The following is a 25,220-nucleotide window of genomic DNA, read 5'->3' as shown; positions in this document are numbered from 1 at the left end:
TTCATTCAGGCAGGGCTGCAGTGGAAGCGTCCTGCTGCAGCTCCTGGTGCCTGGCTGGCGTTCATCCACGTGTCCGTACTGCCCGCTGGACATGGAGCGATGGCCCCTCTTAAGCTCTGAACGCTCGGGGATGGTGCTCGATGGGTTTAGGGGGGTGTGAAATGGTGAGAAAAGAGCTGGGAGAATAAGTGTAGCACCGTGGCCTGGCCTCGGGGTTATTCTGGCCTCTCTTACTCACTCGGAAGCAGCTGGGCCTAAGGGGTTAGCAAAAACGTAGCGTATGGTTTTGGGTTGCCGTGAAGCTGGTCTTGTCCCCGTGTTGCCCCGGGCTTTGTCTTCTTCCCCCGTCCTCTTCCTGGTGCTTTGAGTGGTTCTGCTCGGGTTCCTAAGGGGCCTTTCTGTCTTTTGGGCTGTCTCCCTCAGTGATGACCCGTGGCACGGCCTTCAGCCCGTCGTACCGCTTCACCCTGAGCGACGGCACGGTGCTCAGCGCCCACACCAAGTGCAAGCTCTGCTACCCCTCCAGCCCCGAAATGCAGCCCTTCATCATGGGCATCCACGTCATCGACAGGTACGTTCCCGGCACCGCCGCTGCCGAGCCGCGCTCGGGCTCCGTACCAACGCCCGGGGGTGATCCGGAAATGAAAGCAGCCGTTCCCTGCAGCAGCAGGAGGATCCGCTCATGGTGTTCGTGGTGTTGGTTTGGGGGTGTGAACCCCGTGGGGGATCCAAGCCCAAACACCAGCACAGCAGCAGCTCCGTTGGGTTTTGTCGATGATGGCCATTTCGCAAAGAGGCAGCGCCGGGCGTTCAGGTAGAGGTTTACAGACATGCCTGGGATTTCTGCCTTGCCCTGGAGAACTTAGACAAAATATTTCGGGAGGGAGAGGCTCGGAAGAACTGGCTGAACAGGGTGAGGTGAGGCTGCGGACCTGGGCTGTGCGGGAGGAATGGGAGGAGGTCGGGGTGGAGGGGAACGGTAGTGGAGCACGGAGCATGGGACCGGGAGGAGGCGATGCCTGCAGGACTGAGGCGGGAGCGGCCGTGCTCCAGCGCTGTGTCACCTTTCTGGGAGGTGGTAAAGCTGCTGCCCTCCTCCCACGCCGTTGACATGGATCCAGGGCTTGCAAGCTGCTGCTCTCCAGGCTTCAGATCTCTGCAGAACAAAATCAAAAAGGGTGGCGGGGACTGTCTGAGCGATACCAAAGGCTTGGGCAAAGCCTCCTGTGACTCTTCCTTTCCTTTTCCCCTTTTGTCTCCGGCAGGGATCACGGCATGCTGTCTCCCCAGGAGAACACTAACTCGGCGATGGCGCTTCCCCGGGTCAGCCCCTCGCTCAACCCCAGCATCTCCCCGGGGCAAGGCATGGCCCTGCCGCCCTCCATCCCTCCCTCCAACGGCAGCATGCTGGCCACCGCCGGCAACCAGCAGCAGCCCGGCGCCGGCCTCCACAGCAGCAACTCCAGCACCAGCCAAACGAGCTTTGGGTGTTCGCCTGGGAACCAGATAGGAGCCAACGTTGCCTTAAGCCAGGGACAAGCTGGTCCCCAGAACAGTAACCACACTTTAAACCTCAATAGCTCCCCCATGAACAGCCCAGGGATTACCCCGCCGCAGTTCATGTCTCCTAGGCACCGGGTCAGCCCGGGACTGGTACCCCGGCCCAGGGGGCCCAGCAATCCCTTCTCCCCCCCCATGCCCACCATGCACTCCCCCGTGGGCATGGCAAACAGCGGCTGCGGCGGCGGCAGCGGCGGCGGGGGCAGCGGCGGCGGCGGCTCCAGGTCCTTTCCCAGCGCCCCCATAAACTCTATGCAGGGGCTAAACGAGGGCGCCAGCACGCCGGTGGGCTACTCCACGCCGCCCCCCGTGCTGCGACAGCTCGGCTCCCAGAGCTCGCCCGGCCGGCTCGGCATGCAGCCCATGAAAACAGAGTCGAAGGACAGCAAGGAGATCGCCTCCATCCTGAGCGAGATGATCCAGTCCGACGGCGGCGCGGGCGACGGCAAGCCGCTGGACTCGGGCATGCTGCACGGCGGCGAGAGGCTCGCCGAGGGCGAGAGCAAGTGCTCGCAAGCCACCAGCCATAAGCTGGTCCAGCTGCTGGCCACCACGGCGGAGCAGCAGCTTCGGCACGCGGACGCGGACACGAGCTGCAAAGATTCGCTAGCCTGCGCTGGCGCCCCCGGCACCTTGGCTGCCGGCAACCCTCCGAGCAGCACCTGCCCCTCCTCCCATAGCTCGCTGACCGAGCGGCACAAGATTTTGCATAGACTCCTTCAGGAGGGCAGCCCTTCGGACATTACCACCCTGGCCATGGAGCACGAGAAAAAGGACAACGTCCCCAACCCCGCCACCACCCCCACGGCTCAGAGCCAGCTCCCGGGCAACCCGGAAATCAAGCTGGAGCCGGAGGCGCTGAAGAAGAAGGACGTCAAGGATCACCAGCTCCTGCGCTATCTGCTCGACAAGGACGAGAAGGAGCTCGCTGCCGCCCCGGCCCTCAGCCTGGACGACGTGAAGGTGAAGGTGGAGAAGACGGAGCAGATGGAGCCCTGCAACACCGCCCCGGTGCCGCTGGCCAAGCCTCCGGCCGCGGAGGAGGTCAAGCTGGAGTCCCAGGGCCAGGTGAGTCCGTGCTGGTGAGGTAGATGCTCGCCGTGAGCATCCTCACAGCTTTCGGGGTCAGCGCTGCCAAAAAGGCAGGTTTTGGGGTGTTTTGCCCCATTGCGCCCCCAGCAGGAAGGCGTGGGTGAGATGTCACCTTCTCCAGCGGTGCCACCTTCTCCAGCGCCGGTGCCGTGCCCTGGGGTCTGGGTGCTCCACATTGTGGCAACTCAGACCCTCGAGGCAATGCCGAGAGAGAAGGGAAGAGGCTTCGGCGAGGTGTATAAAAAGGAGAAAGAAATGGTGCTCCTTGCTGCAGGTGGTGGGCCTGAATGGAGAGGAGGCCACGTGCGCCTTGCCAAGTGAAAGGCTTCTTAATTCTGCATCTCTGGGCACATTCAGGGCTCGCGTCCCTGGGAATTTTCAATCTGTTGCCCTCTTGTTGGCTGAGATTAGCAATTATACGGGCCTTTTAGTTATCCTAAAAGTATTATTAAATTGAATAATCCAGTGACAGATCTCTGCAATAGAGATTTGAGCGTATAAATATTCATTACATGCGGCTCTGAATAGAAGAGATTTCTTATTTTTGAAAGCCAGGGGAGATGGTAACATTGGATAAGGCTGCTTAATCCTTTTTAAGCGACGAGAACAGAGAGGCTGACATTCAGAGCGAGGCTGATAGCCTGCTCGCCGACTGTGTCAAATGAGGCTGCCGAGCCCGAGAGATACGGCGCGAAGAACGGAGCACGCCGCGAGCCTCGAACGGCAACCGCACAACGAGGCTCTTAATAAGGTTACGGGCTCGCTTCGTCGGGGAGCTGCGGTCAGCGGTGCCGCAGGAAAATGGGAATCTCCCCCGTTATCTCTTCCTCTAACGTGCTCTCCCAGATCCAGATGAGTTGTCCAGCCTGTGCCATCCACTTCTGGGACGCTGCTGGTATGGCTTGCTGACGGCCCAGGGCTGCACCGTGCCCGCTGCGGGGCTCCAGAAAGCAGAAAAGGGCTTGGCCTCGGAGGACTTGGAGCCTGGCCGTGTTTATAAGCCCCTCTTCTCCGCTTTTGGAAGCGAGCTCGCGTTTTTGGACTCGTTCGTGGCTTTTCCTTTCCAAGTATCTCTCCCCAGACAGCTGGAGAATGTCAGGCTTCTACGTCGGACCGTGACGAGTGCTTCCAAAGAGTTAATAAAAGAGGCTGGAGAGGGTTTGTGGAGTCTTAAAACGCGTGTTCGAAGGAGTGAACAACCCTTAACTGCTCAGCATCTGAGCACGGAGTTCAGCCTCCACATGGTTTCTGTTAGTTAGATGGCTTCAGCGAGGCGTGGGGAGGGGGAGCTGCCATTTCAGATAAAATCTAGCACTTGCCTGGGATTTTTTGTTTTCATGTTTGCGTTGAAATAGCAATTAGGAGCAACACAGCGGTGGGGCACACTCCGCAGCTTGCCGCCGGCCTCCCGGCAATTATTTCTTTTCCGGATTTATCCGATAGAAACGCCACGGGTTAGCTGGGAGCCACCTGTTCTTGGAGCGAGAGCAAGAAACGGTTGAGCGGGGCTCAGGAAGAGACGTAGTCATCGCTAGGAGGGATTTCGAGAGTTAAAAAAAGTACAGAAGAGAAGACAAGGTTTTAGAAAGTCTCTTAGTCCTTTTGCTCGAAGGCATGAGCCGAGCTCCAGGTAGGTTTAGAGGGAATTCTCCTGCAGGTCAGCTTGCCTTCCACCTGCCCTCTGCACCTTGCCTGGGAGCGCTCGGCTCCTCCACCCCGCCTGCACCAAGCTGGGGCCGGCCTTGGAGAGAATCCCAAACCAAAGCTTTATCTTCTCCATTTGCTTTTTGGTTTCTGAACCTTTACATTTCTCCAAAAGGTTTAAAAAAAAAAAAAAAAAAGAGGCACGATAACAGTCAGAGGTCCTCACGGAAATCGGTGCCTCCTGGAACCAGGGCTTTGCAGAAAATTCCAATTAGCTGAAGCTTGCGATAAAATCGTGGGATTGGAAAAGAGGATCCCGACCTTGACGAATTTCTGATCGGATCCTGCCTCGTAATCATTCCTGAGAAGACGACCTCGCTCCTTTTGCTGTGAGGCACCCCGTGCTCCTCCAGGATGGCTTCCCGGGCTCACAGGGATGAGGATGCTCAGGGATGCTCTGTTTTGCTTGCAGCTCGCTCCATACCAGGTCTCCCAGCCAGCCAGAGCACTGCTTTATGCCTTTTTCCCCTCCGTGTGCCTGCTTCCCCAGCCTTTTGCTCACCCTGCTTGCTGGAAGAATAACCTCGTGCCCAGCCTGATGCCTCATCGAGTTGCAAACTTGAGGAACTCCGCCTGAAAATGGGGTTTATCGTGAAAACCCTTTTGCAAGCCCAAGCAGAGCTCTGCAAACGCGCCTTCCCGGTCTTCTAACTGCACCGATGGTTGGGGTAGGAGACAAATTTTTTTTTGGCTCTCCTATTCCACCCTGTTTCTAGGCGTTAAGTGGCCTTCCCTTCGCAGCTGCCAGGTTACAGATGTGTGAGCTGCAAATGGGATGGCCTCACGTTAAAACTTGCACAGATGTGGTCCCTGCACTGCACCAGCCCTGGATACTGCACTGTAAATCGTGGTATCGATGCCTGCCGCTCGTCTTAGGCTTTCCATCACCAGTGTTGCCTAAACATCATTTAATTCTCCAAATGCCGCTGGAGAGAAAAAAATCAGGTGCCCTGCCACGGGTATTAAAAAGACCAATTCGTCTGCGCAGGTACAGCCACGAGGCTGTAGAGGCAGGGAAAAAACGTGCTCAAGGTCGAGGAGGAAATCTGTGACATTGCTGGGGGTGTCAGGGGGGGTCTGTGGGGTCCCAGCCCCCCTGGGATCGTGGTTTTGGGGAGCATCTTGGGTTCGGGAGGGATGGAGCTGGGTGCCACAGGGCGCAGCATCACCTGCAGCTGCTCCGGCACGGCCTCTTGGCAAAACGAGGCAGAAGAAGGTTATTCAGTTGATTTTCCTTCGTGGAAAACATGCAGGCATGTTTTAATGCCTTTCCCTAGCGGGTTTCTACCTGGCAGCACTTCGGTGTTACCCCTTGGTTAGGTGCTTGATAAACCATTGAATTTTTTTTTTTTTGGATGTGTCCTTCCTCAGAAAGGGGAGGGGAAGCAAGAGCTAATGCAGGCAGACAGAGCTGTCTTCCGCAGTTTTTCTCGCTGCACTCGAATAAATCTGGAGACGAGCCTTCGGAGCTGGGCCCGTGGAGAGCGATAACCTTGAACCCGCGCCGGGGAGGCGCGGCAGAGCTTCGTCACCGCCAGCCCCTGCCCGCGGAGGACCCACCTGGCTTTTGTTTCCCATCCTTTTTTTGCAGCTGCCGTGGCAGTCGCAACCCCCGCGGGCTGTTTTAGGGCTGGGTTATAAAACACGACCGAGCAGGATTTGGGAAGAAAGCTCCCGTCGGTGATGTTTTGCAGGAGGACCTCGCAAAACGGCTCCGTGAGCTTGGGAAGGGCGAAGGGATCCCGGGGCCAGATCCTGGCCTTGCCACAGGCTGTGCTGGGAAGCACGGAGGTGTTTTGCACCCCTCGGCCTTTAGGAAACCGTCTGCTATTTGTCCTGGGCATGGGCTGTCAGCCTCAGCCCCCCGTCTCAGCGGGCACGGGGCCATCGCCTGGCTCCTGCCGAATTTCTCTGGCTTCTCCCCACGGGAGCCTCAGGCCTTGTATCAAATGCAAAGGTTTTTTCCAGTGCTTTCGAGGTGTCTGTTCATTACAACACGTTAATGGCCAGCCTTTCGGAAGGGTGGCTCATCAGGAAACGGCCCGTGCCCTTAGATTTTCAAATATTTGACTCCCCTTGAGACATTTTTCCTTTTAGCCGAAGCTCGTTTATCTCGGCCCCTTTAATCCCAACCTGCCGCTGAACGGCACCGCCGTTACATCCTCCGGTGCAAATCCCTTACCCTGTCCCATTTATTCGAGTCCCCGGGCTAAACATCCACTCGGCCACTCTCAGGGATGAAGGAGGCAGGAAAAGCCGTGTGATATTTCAATATTTCACCAACCCACTGATGGTAATTGCCTGCCCGAGGCGGGCGCAGAAGTGCAGCTTCGGGCGGTGGTTCCGGAAAGTCACTTCTGCTTCTTGGGCCATTTTTTATTGTTATCATTTCAGCATCAGCATACGTGTATTAACAAAGCAAATGAGCTCCCGTTTTAAATTGCTGCCGGTTATGTATGGCCCTCTCAATACCGTGCTGCTGGAGCCATTAATAATTGTGCTAATTGCAGCGTGCGCTCCTCTGGAAGCTGCAGCCATAGATGAGGCTTGGTGGCGGGGCACGAGGGGGACAGTCCTTGTCCCTAGGGTCCGTGCCCTGTTATTTGTCCCTGGGAGGACGTGGCTTTGCCCAGGATTATCAGGACAACCCGACACCAGTCCCTGCTTTGCTTCGTTCCAGCCCGGTGCCGCCGTCCCCTTGGGTGTGGTTTTGATTTGAAAGCTTGCTGATGCCCTGTCTGTGCGATTTGGGGGCGATTCCTTCCCAAGGGGTCGAGTTTTTGTATTCTTTCCCGGGGGTCGCAAGCTAAACCCGGGTGACAGCGGGGCAGCAAATCCAACAGGCCCTGGGACGCAGAAATAATCCCAGCCCTGAGCTTCGTACCGCACCGGGGGGCCAAAAGCATGCCCTGGAGAGCTCACCGAGCAATGTTGGGACATCCGAGGCTCTCGTTGCTCATCACTTCTTAAAGCAAAGGGCTTTGCTCAGGGCTGGGGGAGCAGCATTTCGGAGCTGTGTGCGTGCAAAAGCAGAGCTCGGTCCTGCCGATGCATCGTGGCGGGCTCGCTCACCGACCTGTGCTCTTCTTTCCTTCCTTAGTTTGCTGCCGAACTGGAGCAGCTGGACCAGCTCCTGCCGTCGCTGGAGAAGGCAGCCCAGCTGCCGGGCTTGTGCGGGCCGGAGAGGAGCGAGAGCGGCGTGGCCGTCAAACCCGAAATGCTGGCGGCCCCCCTGCAGCCCAGCGCCGCCGCCAGAGCCCCCGCGGGACTCAACCGTAGGTGTCCGCGGGGCAAGCCCACAGCTCGTCCCCAAACCGGGTCCCTGGGGCGGGTGGGAGCACACGTGAGCTGCAGGCACCCAGGGGTGCTGCCGTCCCATTCCTGGTGTCAGGGGTGCGCGGGGGATCCAGGTTTGCCCCCCAAAGAGCCTTGATGTGAGTAAGAGGGCAGGGGTACAGCAGAGGTGTGCCTGGTCGCACGGGCTGAATACGCCCAGGTGTAGCACCAGGGCCAGCACAGAGGGGTTAGAAGAAAACAAAAATCCCTGATTTTTCCCCAAAGCCAGCAGTTTGACCCCCAGAAATGAGGATTTCTCTCCCGAAGGAGCCCACAAGCAGATCAGAAAATCGGGGTGTCCTGTAGGAGGAACACGTGGAGCCCGTGGCTGTGGCTCCTTGCTGCCCCATGTCCGTGCCGGGGCTGTAACAGGCACAGCCTCCTCCAGCAAATGGGAAAAGCAAGATTTTACCAACGAGAGCACAAATTTACCTGTAAAACCGCACCCAGCAGACTCACAGCCGTCACGGTGCAGTCGCTTGGAGCCCAGGAGCCCACGCTGTGCACGTGCCTCGATGGGCAGCCCCGCGCCGGCGCTCGCTGCCAGCCGTCCTCACCGGTCCCCTTCTGTCCCGTGCCAGTCCCAGCACAGAGTGCCAGCCTGGGCCGCTCCCCTGGGGCTTTTCCCATCCCACCTCTGATTTTTCCTGGTGCACGGCTAAAATCTTTTGTTGCATCCCCGGCATCGCTGCCCTTCGTGCCGCTGCAAGCTGCGCTGAGCCCTGAAGTGCAGCTTCTGCTGAAAACCAGGCTCTGGGGGCTCCCAAATTCCAGCAGCGGCTGCCCAAAGGCACGCGGGGTGAGGCAGGGCGGGATGGGTGCTAAAAGGGGCGAGGGTGACGGGCAGAAGCGGCACAGATCCCGGCAGCATCGGGGCACCGCGCCGTGGGGAGCGGGTCAAAGCTCATCGCTCCGGCCTTTTATTTCCCTGCCGAGGACCCGCTCGTCCCAGAGGCTGAAAGGCTCAGCACCGTGAGCATAACGGGGTGACGCGGTGGGTGTAATGAGAGCCGAGCTTCTTGTCCTTGGAGGAAGGGGAATCGCCCATAGAACGAGGGCGAGGAGGTGGCACGGGGCTGCTGGCAGGGACCCGACCGCGCGGGGCAGAGGTGATGCCACCGGCCACGGTTATAAATTCAGCTGGTGGCCGTCACCATGTGCGAGGCTGTTAGAAAGCGAGCCTCCTGCGTGTTGCAGCTGAACACGGGCGTTCGCTCCGTGCTCCCCGGCTGCAAGCTGCAGCCGGACTTGTAAAAAGCCATGTGAATAGAAATGATCACGATGCGAGGCTTGACGCCATCATTTTCCCGTTTGATTTTAATTGATTTTAGGCCAGCAGTGCCCAGCAGATCACAGATGGTTCACTGAGAACGAATTGGTCCTGATCCCTTCCTTTTAGAGGTGTTCAGAACCTATTTTTATATATATTACAGATGCCAGCCCTGCCCCTCACCTTGCACACATCTGGTTTATTGCTTTTTTTTAATGCCCAGCTGATTGTTGTTATTTTTTATGCCCAGTTGCTTATTTCTCACTGGAGCTGCTGCGACTGCTGCTTTTTTTTAGCTGGTTTTCAGGTCCCCTTCCTGGCGGGGCTGCAAATCCCTCGAGTGCTGGCTGATGCTGCGCCGAGCCCTTGGGTCGAGTTGCCTTGTTACTTTATTTATTCATTCGTTCGTTTATTTATTTTTACTGCTTCTCCAGCTCTGAGCAGCGGGCAGGGCGTGCAGCCTGCTCGGGCCCCCTTTGAGTTCTGCGACCCTCTGGAGCCGGCTCAGCTCAGACCCGTGGCTTTTCCTGCAACCAACGGCAGCAGCCCGCGGCCCCGCGCGCCGGCCGAGCAGGGCAGGGGCGCAGTGACGGGACCAAACCCCTTCCCGCCCGACACAGGTACGTGCTGCCACAGGTACCCGCTCGTCTCCGCCATCCTCAGGTCGCGCTGAGGCTTTCTGGCAGAAAAGGCAAGGCAAAACGCAGCGTTAAAGCACTCGCCTGGGGAGCTTTTTTGGGCAAGGTCACCCCATCGCAAAGGGGAAGGGCGAGGAGCAGCGGTGATGCTCAGGCTTGTGGGTGCTGGAGAGTTGCAAAGTGGGCTTAAAAATGCCTCTGTCGTGGTGAGGTGTTGTAATTCTGTCTGCTTTTTCTTCTTAAAATGTCAAAAAGTGCCATGGGATGGAGCACGGGCTTTCCTGGTGCGTGTTCCTGTGTGCCAGCCCCTCCATCCCAGACATCCCAAGGTTACAAACCCAAACCATCCACCTCGATACAGCTGCTTCAAGTCGGTGGCTTGAGTGTCCCTGTTTGCTGGTGGCTTTCACGAGCAGAGAGCTTTCAAGCTCTGCTTATTCTTTTCTCCCTTTCTGCATCGTTATCTCAGGCGAAGGAATGACCTTTCTTTCCATACCGGGCCCGCAGAGGCAGGCAGAGGGAATGGCTTTTCTTGCCAGAGCCTCTTGGCCAGGGTTGGGGTTGATTTCCTCGAAGCCTGGAGCTCCTGCACTGCTTCTGGGGACACGGAGGAAGGTGACAGGGTGCGGTGACCGGGTCCTGCTCCTGCCCAGCAGCTCAGCCGAGCAGGTACGAGGGCTGCAGGCGCAGCAGCCTCACCTCGCCGTGCTGAAATCGCCGTGTCGGCACCCACGGCAAAATGCCACCCGCCTCCCTGTGCCCCCTTCCCGCAGCCCTGCGGGGTTTTGGGTGCTGCTCGATGCGTCAAGCGGTGCTAAATGGGACCTGGAAGAGGGACCTCGCAGAAACCCAACGGCCCAGCTCTGCTCCTTCCACGATTGTGCAAGCCACAGCGAGTGCAAGAGCGCACCAGCCCCAAATCTTTGCTTTGCGCTGTGCCCGTGCCCCTTTATTTTTACATCCAAGTTTTCCTCCCCCAACGGATCCCCTCCAGGAGAGGCAGGAGCCAGAGCTGTGCTCGGAGTCTGCAGAGGCTGCAGCTTGCAGCTATGTAATATTAGCTCACATCAGAGGAAGCTTGCCCTTCCCTTTTTCTTTTTTCCCCTGTCAAACCGTATTCCTTCCCATTTTTCGGACACTGTCCCTTTCTTTCCTCGATGCTCCCAGCCCGCTGAGCTGCTCAGCCCTACGATTTTCCTCCCCGTTCAGCGCAGCGCCCAGCGCCAGCCCCGCGCTCGCCGCGGGGTCCCATCCACGACCTGGCTCTGCCTTCCCCCTGCTCGAGGCCGATGCGCAGCTGCGGGATGACACCCGGACTTCGGGACCACGTGCAAGCAGCCGGGGCCTGATGTTCTGCTCGGGAAAAACTGCGGTTTTCAGCAAAAAAAAAAAAAAAATCCAAAACGGGGAACTGTCGTCAGGCGAGCGGGGAAGGGTTGGAGCAACCGCACCGCGGCTGCGCCGAGCCGGCCCCGCCGGAGCTGCTGCTGCTGCCACTGCTTTTATCCGCCTGTTGCCAAGCAACCTTAAGGCTTTTTTGAAGACATTTCGAGAAGTAAAGGAGCGCCGCCGTGCCGGATGGAGCTCTCCGCGTTTCCATCCCAAGAGAGCGGGCTCGGGGCTCTCGGTTTTGGAAATAAAGCCCCCAGCCCAGGCTCAGCCTGGTCGCCGTCATCGCCCCACGTCCCCTGCCCGGACCAGGCCGGGCTCAGGGTTTCTCTCCTGTTAGTTTGGGGAAGCTCTGCCGGTGCCACCTCGGCTCCTGGCAGCCCTGTGATCGCAGCTGTCCACGAGAAAATGGTGTATTTGTTGGGAAAAGAGTCAGCTCAGCTCAGCTGTGTCAAAAGAAGAAAGGTTTTCAACTTCGGTAACCACCTTTTAAGCGTTTTCCCTACAAACTCGGGGCCTTTGGCATAGGGTTGGCCACCCGTGGCATATTCCAGAACCAGACTCATTCCCCCGTTTCCATCTGCGCGGAGCTCCGCGGCCATCTGAGCCAAGACGCCGTTTGATCTTCAGTCCCAACTCCTATTTCGAATGGGATGATGTCAGGTCTCCAGCTGCATAAATCTCCCTGTCCTGGGCTCGGGCTCCAAGTTCTGCTGAACTTAATCTAATTGCGTTGGCTCCCTGCCCTGCACAAATTAACTTTTCTCCAAAACAGAGTCAGAAGATGCTGGTGGGTGGGTGCTGCTTCACCTAAAATCCCCGACAGTAACCACCGGCCTTCGGGAATGAACCCTCTGGCTTGACTAGAGTTTGAAAACCTTGCTGAAAGTGTTCTGAAAAGAGCAACTTGGATGGGGTGAACATTTCCAGAGCGTTGGTAGGTGCTGGGTAGGGCCTTACGGGTCTGGTGCGTGCCCAGCAGCTGCGTGGGTGCTCACCCCGAAGCTCTCAGCAGTGACCGTCACAAATCCACGGCTGGCAGCTGTAGGAGCTCCAGCAGGTGATTCTGGCCCGAGGCTCGATGCTTTGGGGACTTGTCACGCATTGCACAAGCTGTGTGACTTCGTGTCTCTGCTTCCTGATAGCTCCTGACACTCCTTTTAAATCCCTAAGCCCTCTTTTCCCCTCTTTATCATTTTTTTCCGTGCCAGCGAAAACGATAAAGCCCCCGTGTCGTCCCTGACCCGTCGCAGTGCAATCAGCGGATTGCATCATTAACGGGGGCGGTTTTGTGCTCCCAAAGCTGGGTTCAAGGGTGCTGGGGTGGGACGGGGTGCTCAGCAGCATGGTGCTCAGTCTCTGCAGGACCGCGTGCTCCCGCACGGGTCCGGCACCGTTCCTGCTGGGGCTGCTTGCTGCTCTGCACTCGTGCCCTGGGATCCGGACCGAAACAGGCAAGGTGAAAGATTTCCTCTTGGTTTTCACCCCTCTGCCTGTGAAGGTGCCCAGGTACCTCTGGGTACGAGGCTGAGCTCTGTGTTTTGAAAAATTACGGCTCCCAGAGGGTTTAGCTGCAGACATCACAGCGTGATGGGCACGGGGGCGGCGCCTCGCCGGTGGTTTCGCCCCATCCCCGGCAGGTCCGAGCACGGATGGCATCTCTCTGCGCATCCTCCAGCCTCGCCCGAGCCCTCCCCAGCGCCCTAATCCCCCCTCTTCCCCTGCTTCTCCCCCCAGGAATGTCTGAGCTGGAGATGGGGGTGCCGGATCACCAGTTTGGACAGCCGGGCATGGGGGAGCAGATCCCGTGGACGGATAGCAGCATGGCACCCATGAACCGAGGCGCGCTGAATAAACCCGATGAGTAAGTACCGCGCCTCGGGTGGCTTCCTGAGCTCTGGCAGGACACTGGGATGCTCTGGCGATAGCTGGGATAAATAAATGGGATGTGCCCCAGCTTCACTAAGGGTCTGGAAACCCAGCAAGCACAGGCTGGGAGGCGCTGGGGCTGGGGAGGTGCAGGGTCTGCTGTTTCTCTAGGGACACCCGTGTCAGCAGACGCAGACGGTGAGACATGCACGCTGTCTGGACCCGTATAATCCCATATATCCATGCTGCAAGTCCCCGCTGGCCAATATTTGGGTTAACATTCTCCAGCGTCCTTCCTTGCTGGGGTCAGCGGTGGCACCCGGAGAGCCACGGGACGGTTTTGTGCTTTCACGTGACCGCAGCTCTTTGCATTCCCGCGTGCTTGGCTTCAGCTGAAATAATTACAGGGGTCGAACAACCCCCTGCGGGCCTCTGGCCACCTCTTGGGGTCATCACCTGCCCGATGTGCAACCTTACTCCTTGGTAGAAATGGATGCAGGAGCCTGCAGTTATTTGGGGATGGGAGGCCAGGAGGGTGCTGTGGGTCAGTTATTTGGGGACAGGAGGCCAGGAGGGTGCTGTGGGTCAGTTATTTGGGGACAGGAGGCCAGGAGGGTGGGGAGCCCCGCTGATGGAGCTCCGTGCTTGCTGCCCTGGCACGCAGGGGGCACCTCGAGGTGCTCTCCAAGCCGTCAGCGTTGGCAGCAGCACTGCAGGTGGTGGTGCCTGGACAGAAGGCGAGTCCTTCCCCTGGCCCAGGGGTCCTGAACCTGCCGGGTGGGGAGCTCGGCGAGGATCCTCTCGCAGCTCCCGCTGCCCAAATCCGTCCGTAGTTTGTGGAGAGGCGAAACTTGCTCTGCTAATTAAGCCGACGAGCACTGTGTTCCAGCCGTGAAGAGGATGTGTGTAAGAGCTGCATTTGAGCAAGGCAGGAGCCAAAGATCTTCTTCTCGGGGCTAAATCTGGATTAATTTCTAAAACCTCGTCGTTCAGCCCAAGGAGAGAGTCGCCTAAGTGGGCTCTGCCGCTGCACTTGGAGTTCTGCTCGAACAACTCAGCTTCTCGTTGCTGGAATGAGATGGGAGATAACACAAATCCCCGCTTAACTGAGGGGCAGCGTTTCCATCAGCCCGAGCCCTTGCTGCGAGGAAGTAACTCCCCTTTTAAACCCTGGCGCTGCCATGACTTCGTCGCTGGCGCGAGATCCGTGGGGCAGATCTGACGAAGGGCAGAGCAGCTGGGAAAACCGACCTTGGTTTTAAGCTTCGAACGCTCCCTAAAATGCTGCTCTACTCGCTTTATCGGGTAAAAATGACCTTCCCTTACTCAGCAGCCTTGCTCTCCAAGCACTGAGTCAGGCAGCCGTGCTGGAGTCATTTTTTTCTCCCCAGCCAGCACAGCTGCGAGGAAGGGAGCTGGATTTTCTCCTGGCTCGCGCAGCAGCAGCAGGATTACGAACTGAGTCAAAGAGCACGGCCCAGGCCGGTGCGAAAGGCTTGGGACGTGCACGGTAAGGTCACACCTCCGGCAAGGTGGCGAACCTTGCGCAGTCCCTGGGCATGCAGAGTGGTTTGAGTGGCACCAAAAGCCTGGCTAGAGTTTTGCAAGTCGCTGTCTGCTTTTCTCAACCTTGAAGGGGTCGAAAGCAAGCAAAGAGTTGCTTGCAGGGCTGGCTGCTGCCTGGCGTGGTTTTTTCACGGGTCCATCATCAGGTCTGTGCTGAAAAGCCCCCAGCGGCAAAGCCAGGCTCCCCGCGTGGTGGGAGCCACCAGTAAAGCCAGGACACGGACTGGGACCCCGAGCTGGCAGCAGGACGAGAGGTGGAGAGGGCTGGTTGTGGTGGTGAACCTCCGTCCCTCCCCGACTTACGTCTCCAGGGGACTTGGCTGCGATCCGCACGCTTCCATCTAGCGGCGTAAACTGCAAAAACCCGGCTTGGGCTCGAGCTGAGAGCAGGGGCGCTGCCAAGGAAAAGCCTCCCGGCTGAGTTTTGCACTAACAACGTGCACAAACAGAGTTGCGCTAATAAATATTCGCTAACGAACTTCAGTTGGGCTCCAGCCGGGAGGTGCCCGCGGTCCAAGCAGCTGCTGGGTCCCTGGAGGAGACCCCAGCCGGAGCAAGCAGATCCTGCGGGGCTGGGAAATGTCTTCAAGCTATGGCAAAGCTGCCACACGTGTGTGTGTGTCCCCCAGGCTGCCAGCTCTCTGCTGGCCTCCTCGTTTTCTCTTCAAGTGGCCCCGTTAGGGCTCAAGTGGTGAAAATTGCCTCCCTTAAGGGTGCCACCAGCAGAGCTTTTGCCCGGGGGTGTTTGTGGAGGTTTTCCAGCCGCGAGGTCCTTCTCAGCTGGAGCCTGGCCTTGTTCAGCAAGCTGGTGGTGCCCAAATCTCCTGCCTGGCCACGGGGAGCCTCCTCTTCGAGCTCTCCCGTTCCCCAAATCCTCCGGGTCTTCGCTTCTTGGTCAGGCAGGACAACGACATCCCCTCTTCTGCGCTCGTGTCGCCGGTGGGAGCGGGGCACTTGCACCACGGAGCGGGTCCAAGGCACCTTGAACCGCGTCCAGGTCGCTGCAGGCTGCTCTCACGCACTCCTCTAATCCTCCCCCCGAGGTCAAGGATGCCGCCCGGGGCGCGAGGCGGTGGCCTCGCCGCTGCCATCCCGTGCCAGCTGAGATGCCCGAGGCGGCCGGGGCATGTGCGGCAGGCGGGAGACCTTTCGGAGCAGCGTTCGTGCCGGGGAGGCGTTTTCTGGGACCTCGGGCAGCATTCGCTGAGCAGCCGAATTCCTCCCGCCCGGCAGCACGGGGCTGAGCCGCGCGGGCGAGTTGGGCGCCCCACGTTGCGCGCCCGACGCGTGCAGAATCAGAGTTTTCACCGTGAAAAAAAGCCAGAACGGTCGTGGTGGGTAGAAAATGTCGAAACGTGAAACAAATGCAACTGGGGTCACCTGCCCGGGGGTCGCCTGAACCCGTCGGAGGTTTATTCGCTCCCTACAGGCTGTGTCGTCCCGCGATCTCTTTATAAACCATCTGCCACCCGTGCGCAGCTCCGGCACGGGCTGAAGAGATGTTGCCAACCTGAATTTATCCCCTCGCTGCCTGTTAACCTGGAGGAAAAAAGTTTGTCCTCCCCTTTCACTGCAGGAGCGACGCGTTTGGGCATCGAGCTCCGTTCTTTGGCCTCGGGGCTTCGGGTCTTGGTTTGACACGGAGCAGCAACCAGCAGGGACCCCGGCTGTAGGGCAGGCAGCCCCGCTTTTCACCTCTGCCCCCCTGCTTCCCTCTCTGCCCCTGCTCGGCGATTTAAGAAATCCCAGCGCCGAGTATTCTCTTCCCCCGGATTAAACTGCGTGTGTTGGCTGCAGCGCTCTTGGTCAGGTTGGCTCCAGTTACTTACTGTACATCTGGTCCTCATCTGGAGCTAAAAGGATAAACATGTCTGCTGCTTGGGAACCGCTGGCATGTTCGAGCTCTCTCCTTTGTGCCTCCCCGCGAGCGTGATGTGCCACGGCTCCCTTCATTGTGTCAGACCCGGCAAATCCGATTGACTCCAATTAGTCACGTCACTGGAATGTCTCTCATTACATATTAATCTTATTCCCAAAGAATATCGAGCGAGCTTGTCAGAAATGTTATTTTATTTTATTTTTATTTTATTTTTTTTTTGCAGCTGGAAGGTTCCCTTTGCCTTCAGCTGCTTCGCTTCCAGCTGTCCCAGCGCCTCCCCAGCCTCCCCGCTTTCGTGCCTGCACAAGTTTTGCCCTGCCCAAAGCTCCCGCGGAGCAAAAGCGCAAAGTCGCACTCCAGAACCCACCCGAAGCCCGCTCCTGGCTTCGTTCCTTGGCGGATTCGGTCCTGGCAAGCAGCTCGTGGTGCTGCGCGGGGCGGGAAGCCGGCAGCGCCCGGCGGAGCGAACCCCGCGCCTTGGGGGCTCAGCGCCGCTCGGGTTCGGCAGGGCCCGGCCCCCGTCGCCTCTTGGCAAACGTTCACGTGTCCCCCTCGGCTTCTTGTCCCCGCAGCCCCTGCATCACCTCGCAGCTGGACGAGCTCCTGTGCCCTCCCACCACGCCGGAGGGCCGCAACGACGAGAAAGCCCTGCTCGAGCAGCTCGTGTCCTTCCTGAGCGGCAAAGACGAGACGGAGCTGGCCGAGCTGGACCGAGCCCTTGGCATCGACAAACTGGTGCAGGTAGAGAGGGAGAAGGGCTTGGGGCCGAGGGGGCGGACGGGGCCAGACGCCGAGGGGCTGACACGAGGGTGAAGGAGGGTTCCCAGCATCCGCCAACAGGAGGCCAGATGTGAGCGGGACCGGCAGATTCGGAGAGGATACCCGATACGGTGCCGTTCCGCTGGAAACGTTGGAAAGCAGCCCCGTGAAATCCAATAGCCCGCTCTCGGCTTTTTTTTTTTTTTTTTATAAATGCAGTCCCCCCCCAACACACACACCCTGTGAGAAAAGCCAGCCCGAACGCTGCCGGCCCCTCGCGGCTCATGTGTCGGGGCGTGGGGAGAGCTGGCGGGCCGTCCCGCTTCCCCGCCGCGCTCGGGGGATTTGGGGCGCGGAGGAGCCTCCCGGCTGGAGTCCCGCGGGCGGAGATTCCTTCAGCCTTAATTGTGCTGCCTAATAATATATCTTAACGGCCTGGCTGGTATGAAACCCTGCGGCCCTCGCTGCCGAGATTGGCTTACACTGCAGCTGCCCCTCTGGCCCGAATTTAACCGCAGAAACAAATGCCAGCTTCGCTTCGGTGTCGCCGCCGCCGTCGTTTTTGGATGGTGCCGTGGCCCCGGCAGCAGGCGTCGGCGTGCGCGGAGGCGTCTGAAGGAGCTGGGTTTTCGTGAATACCGGGGCACGGCGCGGGGGGAAGCCTGCCTGTAGGAAGAACAGCAAGGGAGGCGGAAGATGAGGTGGATGGCTCGGGATTTTTCGTAGCGTGGGTTCTTTTTCCACGCCCCGTAGTGCTCGCGCTCGGCTTTTTCCAAAACAGCGAACCCAACCTGTTAATAATGGCAGTGCCCTAAAAAAGAAACCTCTGCGAGCAGATCCCTCCTGGTGCTCTGGGCCTCATCCTCCGCTGCTGAAGGCCGGGGACATCCCAGGAGGTGGCACGTCCCCTTTTCGTGAGGGACCTGGGGGACCCGCCAGCGATTCCCGAGCCAAGCATTTGCCTTCCAAAACCAGGTCTCTTCTCACACCGTGCATCCAAAATCAACAACTGCCTTTTTTTTTTTTTTTTTTTTTCCCCTACGAGTGCGCTTAGGGGTAGGGAGTTCGGCCCCTCTGGTCCTCCCAGAGATGCTCTTGCCAAAGCTGGGTGTTTGCACAAGGACTTTGCAGACGCTGGGTTTGAGATGTCCCCGAACATCTCCCGGCCGTCCCCGCACCGACCCGGCCGAGGAGCACCCGGCTGGGAGGATCGTCTCGTGTTTGGAACCGGCCCCCCCGGGCTTTGCTCCCATCCAGTGATCATTTCATTAATGCGAACCTCGGGCTTTTTCCCCGGCTTCAGATGAACCTCAGAAATATTTTAAGTAGCTCCACGAAATATTTGCTTGCGGTACACGTTTAGAGAAACGGCGCTGTCAGCATGCAGGAGGGAAGCGTGCTGATAGTTCCCCTCCAGGAGATGTTGTTGGCAGGTGGGAGTTCGCATCCCCCTGGGGACAGCTCGGCGATTTACTCCGACTTCAGATTTTTTGCTTTTTAGGCCCAGGTATTTCAGGCCCCCCGCCAGCACTGGCTCTGAGGGCCAAGCACAGCTGCCTCGAGCCGCGGGCTGGGCTCCCGCAGAGCGGTGCTGGCACCCACAGGCAGGCACGCGGTGGCCTTGGGGACACTTTGCCACGTCCCCGGACACGGGTGGGTTCTCTCACCTTTCCTGAGCCCCCTCCTGTGTCCAGTCCCCCCCACTTCTCCTTGCTGCCGCGGATGTGGTGAGAGGAAGCGCCGGAGGTGTCTGCGCCCCGTTTAATCAGGAGGCGGCCGCAAGCTGGGGATTTTGGGGAGAGAAGAGTGAAAAAGCCTCGTTTTGGCAAGCCTGGCTTTGGGCTGCTGCTTTATGGCCCGAAACCCGGTCCTTGAACCATGCAAGTTCCATCTGAATTTCTGGAAGGGAGAGAAGACCGAACTATTTCCCGTGTTCAGATCGATGCTCCGAGCGGGGCGCGATGCCGTTTGGGCCCTGAGCCCTCCCAAAAAGCCTTTTCTGGGGTCTCTGCTCCAAAGCAAGACAAATCAAATCATTTCTGTCCCTCTGAGGTCTGCAGAGCCCTGGGGAGCGGGCGTTCAGCCCCCCGGGGGGTAGCGCTAGCCCTGCAGCAGCCCGCCCTGGCAGAGCAGCATCTTTCAGGGCGCTTGGCTGGGGCCGTCCCCCACACCCAACCCTGGGGCCGTGCACCCAGCCGAGGGATGGGGTTGCAACGCGCAGCACTACAGCAATTTCTTGGAAATTAAGCGATTTACCGAGACAAAGCCACGAGTGCAGAGCTTCGAGGGGCACAGCTCGCACAGCACCAGGCATCGGGGGGGCGGCGCGGCGAGCATCCATCCGTCCCCCCCCCCGCCAGCGGTCCGGGCTCGAACTCCTCCGGGCTCCACCGTAAAGGTTTTTTTGTTTTGTTTTGTTTTCCCCTCCCTCTTTTTCCTCCCCCAGGGCGGCGGGCTGGAAGCCCTGACGGAGCGGTTCCAACCCCAGCAAGCCAGCGCCCCGCAGCTCCTGATGGAGCAGAAGCCCGGCATGTACCCCCAGCCTTACTCCTCCGCCTCGCCCAGCGCCAACCTCCCCGCCGCCTTCCCCGGCATGGTCCGCCAGAAGCCGTCCTTCGGCCCCGTGCCGGTGCAGGTGCCACCGCCGCGCGGCGCCTTCCCCACCGCCATGGCCATGCAGCCCCGGCAGGCGCTCAGCCGGCCCCCCACGGCCCCCAACCAGCTGCGGCTTCAGCTGCAGCAGCGGCTGCAGGGACAGCAGCAGGTAAAGCCTCCCTCGGGGGCTAGGAGGGGACGGGGGGACGGGGATTTAGGGAGCCGGAGGGTGGGCGGCTCCCGAGGGAAAACGTTGCTGTGGCGTCCGCATTTTTAGCTGGCAGATCTTCCTGACCCGTCCTTTTCTCTCTCTTTTCTCCCCCTCCAGCTGATCCACCAGAACCGGCAGGCAATCCTCAACCAGTTCGCAGCCAGCTCGCCGGTGGGCATCAACATGCGGGCGGGCATGCAGCAGCAGATGACACCCCAGGTAAGGGGGGACACGAGGGACGCGGCGCGGTGGCGCGGTCCCCGTTAGCTCAGGGTGACCCGATCCCCTCCGCTCGCTCGCTGCGCACGGGAAAAACCGCCCAGCGTGCCGAGAGGTGGCTGCCGATGAGCTGCTGTGGTTTATTTTTTTCTTTATTCCATCCCCTCCACCTGGGTGAGGTATAAATACCTCGTTACCGCTTAGAGGCGGATGTGCCAACGCGGTTAATTGAGAAGGGTCTCTGGGAAATAGATGGCGTCCTTTAAATACCAGGATCTCCAGTGAATCTTCTTAATGATCCTGCAAATCCCCGGGCCCTAAAGTTCTCGCTTTGCTTCGAACGAAGCAGATGAAACATCTGCTCGCTACAAGGAGGGGTTGGGAAGTGTAGCCGAGTTCGGGTAACTTCATTCCACGTCGCCTCTGAATTTCGTTAGGCGTCGTGAGGTCCCTGGTGCGCCGGGGGGGGAATATTACCCGAGGGGACCCGGCAGTTTCCATCGCAGCTCCGTTTTCGGCTGCCGATGGCTTTGCCGAGCTCTCGCCGGCCGCGCTGTGGCTTTCGAAGGTGCTGGACGCGAGCACATCTGGCTCGGCCTTGTGGGGAAAAAAGCCCGGCACGGAGGGGAGTCTCGGGGGAAGGGTTTTGGGAGCGGCACGCAGCCGAGAGACGGAGGTCGGAGATCCTGAGCCTGGGCACGCGAGTGGCCCTCGCTGGGAGCCCAAGGAGAGGGTTTTAGGCACGAGAAGGGGGTTTTGCTGCACCCCTCGAATAAAAGGATTGGCCCGATAACGGGGCGATCGTGGGAGCTTTCCTGGCCGCCTGGGGGACGCGGCCTGGATGGAGTCTGGTCCTTTAACGTCCCCCGCCTGCCCTGCCTCTGATCTGCACAAACCGGCAGATTTTCGGCGCTCCCCCCCCCCCCCCGTGCCCCTCAGGGCTGCTCCTCGCTTTTTTTTCCAGCTCAACCTCAGCAAAACGAGGACGGACGCCCCAAGCCGAGGGGGAAGGGGAGGGCCGGGGGGGGTCGTTGCGAGCCGTTTGCAGGGGAGCGAGGGGGGGCTAATTTGGGCATCTTCCTCTCCCCTCCCCACCCCGCAGCCTCCCCTCAACGCCCAGATGCTGGCCCAGCGTCAGCGCGAGCTCTACAGCCAGCAGCACCGGCAGCGGCAGCTCATGCAGCAGCGAGCCCTCCTGATGAGACAGCAGAGCTTCGGCAACAACCTCCCGCCCTCGGCCGGCCTCCCGGTGCAGATGGGGGCCGCCCGGCTGCCCCAAGCCCCCCCGCAGCAGTTCCCTTACCCCCCCAACTACGGTACGAGCCCCGGGAACCCCCCCACCTCCACCAGCCCCTTCTCGCAGCTGGCGTCCAGCCCCGAGGCCGCGCTGGCGAACCGCGGCGGCATGGTCAACAGGGGGATGATGGGCGGCGTCGGCGGGCAGTTCGGCGCCGGGATGACGCCGCAGATGCAGCAGAACATCTTTCAGTATTCGGGGTCAGGTAGGTGAGGCCGGAGGGGACGGCGAGCCCCTCTCGGCGCCGGCGTCCTCGGCGGAAGGGCGGCGAGGGCGCGGGGAGGCACGGCGAGCTGGAGGCGCGCCCCGAGGGACGGGAGAAACACAAAGATGCTCCCGGGAAATCCGGGTTTACCCAGATTATCGCAAGGACCGGGGTTCGCTCGCGGTGTCGTCCTTGGTTTTGTCCGCTCTGCTCGCAAAGCGGTGCGGGGAGAGAGGTGGAGGGCACAGCGGTGACCTCGGAGGATGCTGCGGCACCGCGGGCTTCGCCGCCGCCGTCTCACACCGCGTCCTGCTGCTCTTTCTGCACACCCCCAGCGAACCTTTTCTGGTCAAATCTAAAAAAAAAAAAAACCAAAACACCACCATTTGGCCAAACAATTCATTTTTTTGTTTGTTTTTACTCTCCCCACCAAAATCAAACGGCAAAGCACTCCCCTGAGTTGTGCTTCCCTGAACGCTTACGCTCGGGATCAGACCAAATCCTTGCCAAGACGTCTGGGATGAGCTGCAGACAGCTCCTGCTTGTCCTGTGGGCACAGAGCTCTCGTTAAATCCCTGAGCTCGGGCAGGAGGGCGCACTAGGTCGGGTGCTTGGAGGTCTTCACGCCCCGTGCGGGGTCTCAGCAAGGCGCAGACGGCCGCCCCAGGGTGCGGCAGCCGTGCGGGACGCCCTTAGCCGCGACCTTATCACTGCCCCGGCCGTTTCCCATGCGGGTGCGGTAGGAAATGGGGCCACCTGCCGATGGAAACCACTGGGGGAAGGGGGTTCCCCGCTCGCTCGGCCCTGAAATATTCGCAAATACGGGAGCGGTGCAGCTGCTTGAAATGAAACCCAGGGACCCTGGGACCGAAAGCCGCGGCTGATTCTTCTGCCTCGATACCAGCAGCTGCAGGGGGAGGAGGTGGAAGGGGGGTACCGACAGCATCCTGCCCCCCCCCCGGCTGATGCCCTCTGTCCTTCCCCAGGCATGGGTCAGCAAAGCGAGCCCGCCTTCGCCCCCTCGCTCAGCCCCAGCAGCCCCCTGATGTCGCCGCAGCTCCCCCCGTCGCAGAGCCCCATGCTGCAGCCGGCGCCGCCGACCCCGGGCTACCAGTCGCCCGACATGAAGAGCTGGCAGCAAGGAGCCATGGGCAACAGCAGGTAAGGTCGCGGGGATCCTCGGGTGCTTCGGGTTGGGGGGGGGGGATTTTTTAGGTCCTCCGGTTCCGACCCCGATGATCCAGGCTGTTCGCCCAGGCTCAGGGGTGGCCAGGAGCCCGCAGCGCTTTGGTTTAAATCAGTGGGCACGGGTTGGAGACGAGGCACGGAGCAGGTTTTGGCTTTTGATGGTGGCTTAATTATGTGCCGTGAAAGCAGGTGGATTTAGGAGACGTGACAATAAAGGGAGCCGTGCCTGGCAGTCCCAGTGAGGCCCGCGCCGGTGCCTCTTAAACAAATGCATCCAGCTCTGACTTGGGGGGGGGGTGAAATAGGAAATCGCCGGATTTTCTGCCTTTTTTCGTGTGCGAGTCAGGTTTGAGCTTCGGATCGCCAGAAACAGGAAAAAAACAAAGGAAACCAAACCAAAATTCCACCTGGAGGCGTTGCTTTGTATCTGTGCGCAGCTCCGCTGACCTTTCCTGGTCAGGCAGCAGCGAGAATTTGGGGTCACCCAGACCGGGGCTTCGCATCGCTCCCAGGCTGCCCCTCGTGGTCCCCCCTTGCCCCCGGTGTCTCTCCGGCCCCGCCAGGCCGCGCTGAGCAGCCTCCAGCTGCAGCAGGAGCGGAGGGCTGATGTTTCCACCCTGCTCACCAACCCTCCAGGGCATCCCCGGGCTGCTGCGGCCCCTGTAATGCCCCCCCCGCGCCCCGTCCCTCCCTCCGTCCCGAGGACCTGGGTCCCTGCTTTGTGCAGGGAAGAAAGCGAGGAGGCCGCGGGAGCAAAGTTCTCCCCCTCGCCCTCTGTCCCACGCCCCCCCCCAGCTGCACGCGCAGCCGGTGCTGGCCCCGGGGGCTTGATCCCACCCGGAACGGGCAGAGAACATCCTCCCGAGTGCCGTGAACGCCTGGCTAACCCTTTCCCCCCCCCCCCCCTCTCTCTACCAGCGTGTTCGGCCAAGCCGGGCAGACCCAGGCGGCCCCGGCGCAGCAGGGGATGTACAACAACATGAGCATCACCGTCTCCATGGCCGGAGGCAACGCCAACGTCCAGAACATGAACCCCATGGCGGGCCAGATGCAGATGAGCTCGCTGCAGATGCCCGGGATGAACTCCATGTGCTCGGAGCAGGTCAGTGCCGCCTCGCCCCTGCCCCCCGCCACCTTCCCCGGGGTGATTTCCTTTCCCCCCAGGCCCCCCCCCGAGCCGTGGTAGGTTAACGTGGTTTGCGAAATCCCCCCCACACCCCGTTCACGAGCGCCGTGCGTCCCAACCTCCCGCTGCCCCCACGGGGAGCTGCCCCTGCCGTGGGTTTAGGGCCGGGGCTGGGCTTGCAACATTTTCCAGCATTTATCTTCCCGAAAGAGGCGAGGGGAGAAGCAGCAAATGCCTCTGCCTCCACTGCCGCCGTGCCAGAGCCTGGCCAAAGTGCCCTTAGCAGGGGCAGAGCACCCGCAGCACCCCAAGCCCGTCTAGAGCCGCTTTGGCGAGGTGTTTGGGGTTTTTTTAGCAAATTTCCCAGTGTCTGTACCCAAACCGAGGGGCTGGCATGGAAACCTGCTGCTCCTTGGCTATTTAAGGCCAGGATGCTGCCGCCAGCACCGTGGCTGATAGATGCTGCGTCCTTCCCGGCCAGCCCGAGATGTCTCCGGGTGTTTTAGGTGCTGGGCTTCGTCTCGGTGCCACGAAGCTCCTTGGAGCTGCTCTTGGCTCACGGGGTTTGCGTGGGAGCGCTGCAGGCCAGGCCTTGCAGCCTCCCCAGGGGCCGAGCCCGTGGCTTTTCCCCCTCTTGTCAACGCGTTCGGTGACATTTCGCGCTCCCTGGAGACGTTCCCAGAGCTGGCAGCAGCTCGAGGCAAAGGTGCAGGAGGTTGGGAGAGAGGCAAAAAGGTCCCAAACCCGCTCCTGGTGCCGGGAGGACACCGGCGCTGCCCCCCACGCGTGGGCTCCCCCTCCCCAGACCCACCCAGGCTCAGCTCGAGAGGGTGGCGAGTGGCCCGGGGAACTCCGGGAGCCCTCGCTGAGCCTTGGTCTTCGCTTTCGACAGGTAAATGACCCGGCGCTGAGACCCGCGGGCCTTTACTGCAACCAGCTTTCCTCCACTGACCTTTTGAAAACCGAAGCAGATGGGGCGCAGGTCAGTAAGAAACTGCTAAGCACATCTCAGGTACAGAGAGGAGGTGGCTGTGCTCCCAAAACGGAGCGATCCCGGCCGGGTCGTGGCGCCACGCTCGGCACCGGGCAATAAGATTTCGGTCGGGGCCAGCTTGGGCTCACGGGGCTGGGTCTGTCCCTGCCGCTGCTGGCGCTTGGGGACCTCAGAAATCCCGCTCTGCTCTCCAGCCTCGTCGAGCCCCAGCTCGCTGCGCTGCTCAGAGCGCTTTAATAAATCTTGCTGCTAGTGCAGAGGAGCAGAAACGCTGCGCCCGAGCTGGGAAAATAACATGCTGGAGACAGGAGGAGCTGAACCCC

General features: G+C 60.0%; 2 protein-coding genes across 7 annotated transcripts in view; one reads left to right on the top strand and one right to left on the bottom strand.

The window, feature by feature from the left end:
- ZNF395 (zinc finger protein 395) overlaps window positions 1-25,220 on the bottom strand; it is a 251,888-nt gene that overhangs the window by 193,111 nt on the left and 33,557 nt on the right. The gene's annotated exons all lie outside the window — the stretch shown is intronic.
- NCOA1 (nuclear receptor coactivator 1) overlaps window positions 1-25,220 on the top strand; it is a 166,414-nt gene that overhangs the window by 138,960 nt on the left and 2,234 nt on the right. For all 6 annotated transcript variants that reach the window (XM_083831157.1, XM_083831154.1, XM_083831156.1 and 3 more), the window contains 12 exons: window positions 424-571; window positions 1,266-2,628; window positions 7,457-7,631; window positions 9,397-9,582; window positions 12,727-12,853; window positions 16,876-17,044; window positions 19,509-19,826; window positions 19,986-20,087; window positions 21,190-21,589; window positions 22,576-22,750; window positions 23,696-23,879; window positions 24,796-24,885. In XM_083831157.1, coding sequence (XP_083687283.1) covers window positions 424-571; window positions 1,266-2,628; window positions 7,457-7,631; window positions 9,397-9,582; window positions 12,727-12,853; window positions 16,876-17,044; window positions 19,509-19,826; window positions 19,986-20,087; window positions 21,190-21,589; window positions 22,576-22,750; window positions 23,696-23,879; window positions 24,796-24,885 — 3,437 coding nt within the window. The remainder of the gene's footprint in view (window positions 1-423; window positions 572-1,265; window positions 2,629-7,456; window positions 7,632-9,396; window positions 9,583-12,726; window positions 12,854-16,875; window positions 17,045-19,508; window positions 19,827-19,985; window positions 20,088-21,189; window positions 21,590-22,575; window positions 22,751-23,695; window positions 23,880-24,795; window positions 24,886-25,220) is intronic.

Source organism: Anser anser (genome assembly GCF_964211835.1).
Source record: "Anser anser genome assembly, chromosome: 3".
NCBI classification, from domain to species: Eukaryota; Metazoa; Chordata; class Aves; order Anseriformes; family Anatidae; genus Anser; species Anser anser.
This window is presented reverse-complemented; position numbering and strand designations above follow the sequence as displayed.